This window comes from Durio zibethinus, chromosome 25 (assembly GCF_047325235.1).
Source record: "Durio zibethinus cultivar Kanyao isolate XHJ-2024 chromosome 25, ASM4732523v1, whole genome shotgun sequence".
NCBI classification, from domain to species: Eukaryota; Viridiplantae; Streptophyta; class Magnoliopsida; order Malvales; family Malvaceae; genus Durio; species Durio zibethinus.
In genome coordinates this window covers 1,141,437-1,152,591 of record NC_143186.1, presented here as the reverse complement: position 1 = coordinate 1,152,591, position 11,155 = coordinate 1,141,437, and the positions used below count along the sequence as shown (strand labels likewise).

General features: G+C 33.7%; 1 protein-coding gene across 4 annotated transcripts; it reads left to right on the top strand.

Moving 5' to 3' along the window:
• Positions 1 to 483: 483 nt before the first annotated feature.
• On the top strand, positions 484 to 8,047 carry LOC111276093 (uncharacterized). Of its 4 annotated transcripts, none has more exons than XR_002688498.2 (22): positions 484 to 665; positions 779 to 916; positions 1,002 to 1,081; positions 1,165 to 1,251; positions 1,341 to 1,391; positions 1,495 to 1,612; positions 1,692 to 1,748; positions 1,854 to 1,918; positions 2,084 to 2,167; positions 2,256 to 2,306; positions 2,395 to 2,457; positions 2,571 to 2,617; positions 2,808 to 2,877; positions 2,964 to 3,026; positions 3,869 to 3,958; positions 4,105 to 4,143; positions 4,265 to 4,492; positions 4,579 to 4,664; positions 4,770 to 4,832; positions 4,926 to 5,006; positions 5,134 to 5,227; positions 6,386 to 7,020. XR_002688498.2 is itself a non-coding variant. In XM_089754129.1 (22 exons), the coding sequence occupies exons 2-22, from the start codon at positions 799 to 801 to the stop codon at positions 8,000 to 8,002; spliced, it is 1,836 nt and encodes a 611-aa protein (XP_089610255.1). In that variant the 5' UTR covers positions 484 to 665; positions 779 to 798; the 3' UTR covers positions 8,003 to 8,047. The 4 variants fall into 4 exon arrangements, 3 of the variants coding, with proteins under 3 accessions (XP_089610255.1, XP_022717638.2, XP_022717639.2); XM_089754129.1 differs by lacking the exon at positions 6,386 to 7,020 and adding an exon at positions 7,788 to 8,047 and having other exon boundaries at positions 4,784 to 4,832; XM_022861903.2 differs by having other exon boundaries at positions 4,784 to 4,832.
• The last annotated feature ends 3,108 nt before the right edge of the window (positions 8,048 to 11,155 follow it).

Here is an 11,155-nt window from a genome sequence, read left to right as displayed (position 1 = left end):
TTTATAATACCCATTTAAACTTTACATATGGACTATGACAGAAACGAAAATTTGATGACAAAAACAATAGGTATAGTATAAGTTTAAATTTTCAACAACCTTAGATAGAAGGTAGTAATAAATAAATAAACAAAAAGTGAAAAAGCAAGTGATATTAGCTTTTTTTTTTCCTTAGAAAATAATACACTGTCTACTTCATTCAAAAAATTGGCACTATCAATTTTTCTTTTAAATTTTAATCTCCGTGACTTTAAACATTTATTTGAGGAAATTTTATATAAAAAAAAAAATTTGAAAACTAATTCATTAATTTTTTTAAAATACTTTTTTTTTATTTTTACTAGTAATAAATAAAAAAATAAAAGATAAAAATGACAAATTAATTAGAGGAAAAATATGTAAAAAAAAAAAAAAAAAAATCCCGGGCTCGATCTGCCTCTCCTCTCCTCTCAATATAAAAATAAAAACCAAAAAGGGCGAAGCGAACCTTCCCTCACCTCACCCGCCGCCTTGAACCTGAGCAAAGGGAGGGAGGCCATTGCTTTTTTGCTTTATCCCTGATATCGATTTTCACACTCACTTTTTCACATTTCACATTCTGATTCTGGAAACATATCACGGTTTGGACTTTGTAAAGACCGTCAGTCATTGTGAACAAGGAAGAGGTGGCTTTTCATTTTGATTTTGAGCCTCTTTGGTATTATCAGACCGAGACCAAAGCCCCGGTTGTGCTATAAATAACTCTCTTTGCTCCTCCCCTTTTATCTGTTTTGTTTAGGTCCAAAAACCAAAAAGAAAATGAAGTACGTGCTGGTTACGGGAGGTGTAGTGAGCGGTCTGGGAAAAGGGGTAACTGCCAGTAGCATCGGCCTTCTCCTTAAATCATGCGGCCTTCGTGTCACTTCCATTAAGATTGGTACTTGTGCAATTCCAATGCTTTCACTTATTCACTCAATCAATCACGAATGACACTTTTTTTTTTTTTTTTACAATATGTGTAGATCCTTATCTCAACACCGATGCTGGTACAATGTCTCCTTTTGAGCATGGGGAGGTGTTTGTCCTTGACGATGGCGGCGAGGTATTTTTCTTTTCACGTGTTCTAACCAAAGCTCCCATGCTCAAATCTTGATGATGTGAATTAACCTTGTTCTGCATTTGAAGGTGGACTTAGACCTTGGAAACTATGAGCGATTTCTTGACATCACATTAACGCGTGACAATAATATAACAACTGGGAAGATTTATCAGGTCTCTTCACACATCTTTCTTATCTGCGTCCAAGATTTGTACCATTTGAAACTCTCTCTTCAATGCTATGCCTTTTTTATTTTTGACAGTCTGTTATTAACAAGGAGAGAAAGGGAGATTATCTTGGAAAGACTGTCCAGGTATATTCTGAACAAAGCTTTCTAAAGTATATTCTGAACAAAGCTTTCTAAATGTGTTATGCTTCTTATAATTTCCTAATTTCATATTTCTTCTTTGCTCTAGGTTGTTCCTCACATTACAGATGCCATCCAAGAGTGGATAGAAAGTGCAGCAATGATGCCAGTTGATGGAGAGGAAGGTCCTGCTGATATTTGTGTCATTGAATTGGGTGGAACTATAGGTACATTCACTTCAACAATGTGTGTTTGCTGCATTTGCACTTCCTTTGTGGTTCTTACTTGCAACTTATCTTGATCCAGGTGACATTGAATCTATGCCATTTATTGAAGCACTTGGTCAATTCTCGTACCATGTCGGTAAGAATATTCTGTTATGCTTCCTTATCTAATTGGTTTATGTGAATTTTCTTTCAAATGTTCTGCTGTTGGGATAATAATTTCACTTTGTGCCTCTTGTCTTAGGCCCTGGCAATTTCTGTTTGGTTCATGTCAGCCTTGTGCCTGTTCTCAATGTTGTTGGCGAACAGGTATTCCTAAGGACTTTGTATCTCTTAATCCTTCATTTTTATATCTTGTGTATGGTAGATCATGGCTATTGTGAATGAAAGTGAGAGAACCTGGTGTGTGAAATCAACTTCTGTGCTTGATGATTCATTATTTCTAATTATCATTATAACAAATTCAAAAAACAGAAAACAAAGCCTACCCAGCATAGTGTTCGGGGACTTAGAGGACTTGGCTTGACACCAAATATTCTTGCTTGTCGCAGTACAAAGGTTTAACAGTCATTTCTCATTTTTGACTGTATGTACCAGTGCTGATTTTGCATTTCTTATTCATTCACACACCCATTTTTTTCAACAGGTGCTTGATGATAATGTCAAGGAAAAGCTCTCTCAATTTTGCCATGTGCCGGTAATGCAACATGAATGCTATTTGTCTGCTTCTCTGGCATTTATAAAATGAATAACTACCATTATTAAGCAATATGACTTATTTCCAGGCAGAAAGTATTTTCACCCTCTATGATGTTCCAAATATTTGGCACATTCCATTACTACTGAGAGTAAGCAGTTCTCCTTTTGAGTTTATTGTTTTCTAACTTCATAAGACAAAACTACAGCGTAAGTATGCCTTTTTATTTGCTAATTAATTTGTTTATTTTCTGATAATGAATAGGATCAAAAGGCACATGAAGCAATCTTGAAAGGACTGAACCTTCTAGGGTTTGCCTTATGCTCTCTTTAATCCATCCCCTCCTTCATTGATTCATTCTTTTTTTTTTTCTTATCGCATGATCTATCTTCACTTCTTCTATGTTCTCTTTATGTTTTGTCTGTGATGAGAATTTTTTTTTATGCTTCAACATCTGGCTGTAGTTTTCTGGTATGTATATTTACAATCTATGAATTGCAGGATTGCAAGGGAACCTGACTTAACTGAGTGGACTGCTAGGACCAAAGTTTATGACATGCTTCATGATCCTGTGGGTCCCAAGCATCAGTAAAGTATGAGTTATTTGTATTTATTTGCATATGGTGAAAATCGTAATGCTTTTTGCTGCCATCTTAGGTTAAAATTGCCATGGTTGGAAAATACATTGGGCTTAAAGATTCTTACCTCTCCGTGTTAAAGGTGAAAGCTTTGTTAGTTCTGAAAAAAAGGAAAAGCTTTATCTTTTATTATTATTATTTATCTCTGCCCCCTCCACCAAGTGATTTCAATCATTTAATGCAATCTTTGTATTAGTTATTTGTGCGCTAGGTAGCCCCATCCTCCATCCCGCTAAATACGCTATCTTCCAAGTAGTTGTTCGGCTCATCTTAGTGAAGAGCTTTACTAGTGCAAAAGTAGTAGCAAGGTGTATGGCTCTCGAAAGTTTAAAATTTGTAGCTTTTGTGGGAAAGCCTGTTTTGGCCTTTAGATGAAGTTATAAATCAAAACTTATTCAAAAATTTCTAATTTGTAGTAAAAAGTATTTAGTAAGAATTTTTTTTGCATTTTCAATCTTCCCTTAGTTCATGAAATTATAAGATGTATTATTTTTTTTTACATTTTTTTTTTCTATTTGGTTCAATTTTTATTTTTATTTTATTTCTTTTTTATAGCCAATTAAAAAAAGTTATTCTGTTTCTTTCTTTCACTTTAAAATTTCTGTTTGGTTTAATGATGTTGAGTCGTTTATTTTATTTATTTTAAAAGTAAATAAAAATATTATTGAATGATAATTTGAATTTTTTATTTCCAATATCCTACAACACTTTTACATTAAGTTTGCCAAACACTATTTGAACTTCTCTTTGTAGAACTCCTCTGGGCTGCTTTATGCATGTCTGATCCCTAATGTTTTATAACAACTCTACTCTTACAGCACTTTCCTATAGAAGCTCTAGTTGGGCCAAAGAAGCTCTAAAGGATAGAAGGGTATTAGGCATTCTTTGGAAATGGTTTCTAATATCTGAGGTTTATTGTGATAGGCACTTTTGCATGCTTCTGTTGGCTTTCAGAAGAAGCTTGTTGTAGAGTGGGTTGAAGCAAGTCATCTTGAAGATATTACTGCTATAGAGGTCAGTTTTGATTGTAATTTTTGCTGCCCTGATTTTCACAAAGTTTTTTTCTTGTAAATTTTTGCTGGTAAAGAACATATTTCCTTACCACTTTTATTTCTTGTAGTACATATATACTCACAATGTCTATAATATACACCTTACAGGATCCTGACACTTATAAAGCAGCATGGAATTGCTTGAAGGTTTTTTCACTCCATGATTGTTGACTTGGAATGATTTTTTTTTTTTTTTTTTTGTGTTTATATTCTTCAGTTTCTCTTGAGCTATTTCCTTCAAAATCCTCTAAAAGGCCTCTTATTGCAGGGTGCTGATGGTGTCTTAGTTCCTGGAGGTTTTGGTGATAGGGGAGTGCAAGGGAAGATTCTTGCTGCAAAGTATGCTCGCGAAAGTAAAGTTCCTTTCCTGGGCATCTGCCTCGGGATGCAGATAGCTGTCATGGAGTATGCACGTTCAGTTCTTGGTTTGTATGATGCAAACAGTACAGAATTTGATCCTAAAACATCAAATCCTTGCATCATATTTATGCCAGAGGTGTATAAACTTATATTATTTTTGAAAAAAAAATAGCCTTGTCTAGTCCCATTATGTGAAGAGGTATGAATTGTTTTATTTCACAGGGTTCAAAAACTCATATGGGAGGAACCATGCGTCTTGGATCAAGGAGGACTTACTTCAAGGTTCCTGACTGCAAATCTGCCAAGTTGTGAGAACATGGCTCTCTTAAGCTTACATGCTTATATAGGATGTTATGAACTTCTTGAAATCCTTTAGCGGTTCTTTTATTGTATGCATAATTTTTTTTAAATAGTTGTTTTATTTTAGGTATGGTGATGCAACCTTTGTTGATGAACGGCATCGGCATAGATATGAGGTAGTCTACTCATGCATGGGATTATGGGATGCTATATGTGAGTGCAAGATGGTTTATTTTCAAGTTCTTAAGAATGATTTTCATCCTGTGTAGGTGAATCCTGATATGATATCAAAACTTGAAGCAGCTGGTTTGTCATTTGTTGGCAGAGATGAAACTGGTAGGCGGATGGAGGTAAGTTACATACAAAAGTGGCACAGCTTATCTCTATGAAAACCCAGGCTTTCTGTGCTCAACATTTTTACTGATTGTTCTATATTTAGTCCCTGATGGTTATGAGCATTGTATGTTGGCTGCACAGATTGTTGAACTACCAAGCCATCCATATTTTATTGGTGTTCAGTTCCATCCTGAATTCAAGTCCAGGCCAGGAAAACCTTCTGCACTTTTCTCTGGTACTCATCCATAATTTTTTTCATATCTGGCATAAAGGTTTTATATTGGTTGCAGCATAATTGCTTGGTTTTTAGATTATTTGATCCTTATAGGTGTTATACCTCTACTTGGTTAATGATGCATTTTCTTCAGAAATCACTAGAACAGTTAGCTAAATTTAAGGAGGCTACTGCACGTAGGACATTTTGCTCCTTTTAGTATGTGCAATAATTGAAGGTGATTTGCTGCTTCTGTTCTTGTTGCTCCTAGTTCTCATTAAATGCAAACATTTTCACTATTTTTGGCAACATTACACATTTGTTAGTTGCCATAAATGAGATCATTTAGAATGCTGAAGCGGCAAATACTTTTGTGGCAACTGCCTCGGAATCCTCAACCTGGAGAGTTAATTGTTTAAATCTGCAAAGAAGGTTTGCTTGGATTAATTCAAGGTGGAGGCGGAGTTTTAGAGTTGGAGTTGGGTGATGCAGAATGCTAGTTTGGTAATTGACCTAAAGAAGATTGCATCTCACAAACACAATAGCACTAATTCCGAAAAATATGTTATCATAATAATCTGTCTTCAAAAGAAAGAGTACATTGATATTTATATGGCTAATAGCAAGCCTAATCCTATAAGAACTAGAACTCCTATCAGAAGTAGTACTTTAAGGAAAATACTTAAGGCTCCTACAAGAAAACTAATAAACTTGACTTAAAAAACAAACCTTAATATGGTAAGGAAAAAAATTAAGATACTAAACCTAATGTAAATGTGAAATTTCAAATGAAAATTTCCATAGAATTGTTTTTCTAATGCTACTCAATCATTGAAGGTATGAGGACAATTTGAAATGTTCACCACTTCTAGTGAGTTTTATGGTGAAATCAATGGACTGGAATGAATCTTGGTGAAAGAGACGACTATAACAGATCGTGACTATCTTTGTCTCGACTTTCTTGTATACAAGATTATAGGATCTGATAAAGCATGGGGTTTGAGAATTGTTGGGTTGTGACAATCACACTTTTCTAGCATGTAGGATCATTGCCTTTACTTATGTAGCAATATATTATTGTATCTTATGATTCTTTTATTTGATGAAGGAACACCTTAAATCATCTGTTGAACTTTGACAATCAAGTTAAGTTTATATATATTTTTTGTCAATCCCCAGGACTTATTGCAGCATCATGTGGGCAGTTGGATTCACTTCTAAACAATATTGATCATGTGAGCAAAGTGATGGCAAATGGGATAAGTAATGGAAAAACAACTTTTAAGGCCAGAGAAAATGGGAACTATTTCAAGTCTTTGAATGGTTCATTAAATGGCGTGTACAGCAATGGTAACGGTGTGCACTATTAAGGAAGCTGTGTGATAGAACTGTTATGGTTTTGGGTTTAAGTCTCTCCAAGAGCTTTTGATAGAGAACTCTTTATGTTAATGGGTTTAAAGTTTTTGATAGAACTCGGTTCTGTTTGTACAGTGGTTGAGTACGGGTAGGGATTTTAGCGCTTGAGGAACTTCCTTTTCAGGAAGTAACTGGTTTTAGAGTGTTTTAATGACACAGATAGTATATGCGAGCATCTTAGAGAGAATTTGGACAAGAAGGTAGTAAACACGTCCAAAGTTGAACTTTAGTATCCTCTGTTTGCCAGGATTTTGGCTGTTCGATTGTTAGAAGAGAATGTCCCATGTACAATTCACGACCTAGCCGCTGCCACTATACAAATCTGATATGTTTGCAGTAAAAAAACTGACATGATGCTTAGATTAAAGAAATTGAAATTTCTCTATGTTGATGACTCATTTCCGTTCTTTTTTTTTTCTTTTCAATTAATAGGAAGATTTTAGTTGATCGTTGCCTAAATTTGTTTTGGGTAGCCAATTCGATTGCTATTTATGATGTGACTGTTACTTTGATGAATTGTGTAGAATATGTATTGAAACGTGTTGTCTCAACAAAAGGTCCTTTTGAGCATAAACTCCCAAGGCCATGTTACCTTGTCCAGATAACCTACTGGTGATTATGCCACTTTAGGTTGTACTAACGGAAATTGTGCTATTAGAGGTTGCCCCTGGGTGTACTTAGTTGAAGATTTTGAGGACATTTTACTCCCAAACCTGAGTAGGTTGTTGATAAGTCTGGTTAGTATGCTTCCAAGTTTGATTTAGTCTCGTAGATTTTACTTGGACCCTTCCTACATGCGGTTGAACACCATCAATTTCTCTAACCTGGGAACCATACCCCACATTAGGTCGGTTACCTATACTTAGATTGGTCGTTGCCCCCATGACTTGGTTTTACCGTTGAGGAAAGCTTTGTTTGACTTGAACTCCTAATCCTAGGCCTTGGTTTGCTTGAGCCCCTTGCCTTGGGTTTGGTATCGCACTTAAACCTTTGTTCACTCGATGCACAAAGGACCCTAACTCTGAGCTTGATGAAACCCCAAGCCTTTAATTAGTGCATACCCCCTGACCTAAATTTGGTTGAGCTCCTATACATGGTTGCAGTGCAACAAATGGTTTAACAACAAGACTTCATGCCTCACCACCAAATTTTTGTATTGATGCAGTGGAAGTTGGCCCAAGGTTTGTTGAACTCCTCCACATGGTTGCGGAACAACAGGTTGGTTTGTCAAGAAATTTTCTTGTCTCAACGTTGGATATTCATATTGATGTAACGAATTCTGACTTCCACATAAGTCATTTCTTTAATTTTCTAGCTCCTAAATTTTGTGAGCTTGGACTTTGTCCTGACTTTCGCCGGTCACTACCTCCTAAGCCTTGAACTTGAGATGTCACTAACCTGAGTTAAGTCTCTCACGTCTCTCAACTCCAATGTCCTAAACACACCCTTTTATAAGTGTTGGGCATAAAGCAAGAAGCATAATAACATAGAAATAATAAATCGTAATAAACTCATAACAAATAAATAATATTCAATAATTAATAACATAAAAAAAATAAAACATACTAAGCTTTACGTGAAAAATCTTTCAGTATTGAGGGAAAAATTACGGATCACTAAAAAAATTTTCACTATCAAATAATATATATATAAAGTTATTCTTTAATTAAAATTAGAGCTAAATAATAATTAGAAAGATAATTGAATAAATCCCACCAAATAGATGACTCAACGAATATACTTTGGATGTGTTTTTAAAGAGTTTTGAATTTAATCTCCACCATTCTGAATGTAGACCACTGAGTTATAAACATACTTACAAAATTTCAGCTCAATCAAACCACAGATCAACCTTTGTTCAACCTTTGATCAAACTGCCAACTTTAGCCTTCTCTTTATTTTCTCTCTCGTGGCAATTTTTTCCCCTCCTGACAACTCATGCTTTTACTTTCCATGCCTAATAAAACTAGCCCCACCACTTTATTACATATGGCTTTTTTTTTTCCCTAAAACAAAGACCTATGACTTTAATTGGCCAAAATCAAATGGAGCTAGACCCTACAAATAACAATCTTCCTTTTAAGCTCCATTAGGAGGAGATCTATTACCATAACAACCTCATTTGGAACTTATCATGGCCAAAGAATCATTCTAGCTAAGTTCCCACATAACTCATACTTTTTTCTAGGAAGTGTTTTAGTCAATATATCTGCTGCATTCTCATCAATATGAACTTTATTCAATTGCATCTGCTGCTCTTCAATCACTAAATGCAATCAGTGATATCTAACATGAATGAGCTTTATTCTAACATGATACATTGTATTCTTACTCAATTCTAAAGCACTCTAGCTATCATAAAATATCACATACTTTTTTTTATTCAACCTTAATTCAAAAAGAAAACATTTCATCTAAAGCATTTCTTTACCTGCTTCTATTGCTTCAATATATTTAGCCTTTGTAGTTGACAACACAATGCACTTTTGCAACTTAGATTGCTAAGACATAGTTCCTCCTACAAAAATGAACATATACCCTGAATTAGAAGTATTACCATCAATATCACCTACTATGTCAGCATTAGTAAACCTTTCTAGAATTGGTTGTATAGTTTTATAACTCAAGCACATTTTTGAGGTGCCCCTCAAATATCTGAAGATACATTTCATTGCTTTCCAATGAACCTTCCTCGAATTAGAAAGAGGTTTGTTCACTAAACCAACTGCATAAGCAATATCAGGCCATGTGCAAACCATAAGATACATCAAAGAATTGACTGCAGAAAAATAAAGAATACAAGACATAGCTAGTTGCTCTTCCTTAGTCATTGAACAAGATTTCTTACTTAAATGAAAATGGTTGGCAAGTGGAATGCTAACTAATTTAGCATATTATATGTGGAATCTACTAAGCACTCATTTCACATACCTTTCATGTCACAGCCATAGCTTTATTTCGAATAATATCTGTAGACACCATATTTGGTTCGGCGCTTAAATAGTTTGGGCCCAAACCAATCGAGCCCAATTATCCAATTTTCTAAATTTTTTTTATTCTTTTATGATTTTATCTTTATTTTACCCCTTTATATATAAATCTTATTTATCTTGATTATTTATTTATTTATTTATTTATTTAGTTTTGGTTTTTTTATTTGATTTTAGATTTTTTGGTTTATCTTTAATTTTAATTTCATTTATCTTTAAGTATTTATTTTGATTTCATTAGTTTTTTTAAAGATAATTCTTAAAAATAAAAAATGATTGGCTAAGAATCAATTAGGGGGTTGGTGATGAACTTGAATGGTAATTTGATTTTATCATAATTGGACTTGAATTGAATTTGAATTTAAGATAAATGTTTTTCTTTATGATAATGTAAATTTTGTGGAAACTGAGTTATAAGTAACTTGTAATTCTACTAAATTTCCACTTATAAAAAGACCTGCATATCATCACAGAAAGAACACACAACAGCAATTAGAGTATACACAGAGAAAATGATCAAGAAAGAGTAAAAAAAAATAGCCTAAAAGTGGGGTTCTTAATTTGAAGAAATTTGTTTTTAGGGATTTGGCGATTTGTTAGAGTTTGATTTAGTCCAATTTGGGAGAAACAGTGTGAGTGAAAGATCCAGTTAGTTCAAAAGGCTTCGAATTGAATTTCTGAAAATATTTTGAAATTTTTGAAAAATTATGGAAAATGTTTGAATTTTTTATGGAACTTTGCATTTTTTGACAGATTCTGGTAAGATTTGTAGTTTTCGACAACTTTTTTGGCAACATTTAAAGTTTTCGATAATTTTTGAATTTTTCGGTAATATTTTCCATATCACAACGAGTTTGCTATCGCCATTGACCAATTTTCTCTATCTAGAGAGAGAAAAGATAGTGAAGAACAAGAGAAGAAAAAAGGGTATAAGGATAAAAAAAAAATTATACCTTTTATATCACTATAAAACAACGTCGTTTTTCTCCTAAAGGATTTTTAGGGTCCATGTTTCAACCTATTTACTCGACTCGATCTGCACGCAACTCGATTTGCAACCAGTTCCTATCAGCTATAAACCCAAGTTGAGCTGAGCCGAGCCTCAATCCAGCCATTCTTACTGCCCATTTTCCTTGTAGCAGAGCTATTTTTCAATTGCTAAGCTGAGCCGCATTTCAAGTAATTTTTTATTTTTTTGTTTGATTATTTCTTTATTTATTCATGTGGTTATTTTTTATATGTTTATTTTTTTATTTTTTTTATTTTAATTTATTTGCTTATTTATTCATTTGTAAATATATTATTTTATAAATACATCTTTAAACAGATAAAAAAGAACTTTACCAATATATTGGAGGATTCAAATTTCTAAGAAATAAACTTTGAATAAGAATTGAATCTTACCAACATATTGGAAGGTTTAGATTTTTAAAATAAATTGTTCAAAAAAATAAAGTCTTACCAACATATTGGAGAGCTTGTAATCATATTTTGCCAAATAAGGTTTTACCAACATATTGAAAAACTTTAAGAATTTTAACAA

Coding starts and splice junctions, on each gene's coding strand:
- LOC111276093 (XM_089754129.1), top strand. CDS start 799: ATGAAGTACGTGCTGGTTACGGGAGGTGTAGTGAGCGGTCTGGGAAAA. Junction 1,392..1,494: donor ATCTTGGAAAGACTGTCCAG/GTATATTCTGAA, acceptor TCTTTGCTCTAG/GTTGTTCCTCACATTACAGA. Junction 5,228..7,787: donor ACCTTCTGCACTTTTCTCTG/GTACTCATCCAT, acceptor GTATTGATGCAG/TGGAAGTTGGCCCAAGGTTT.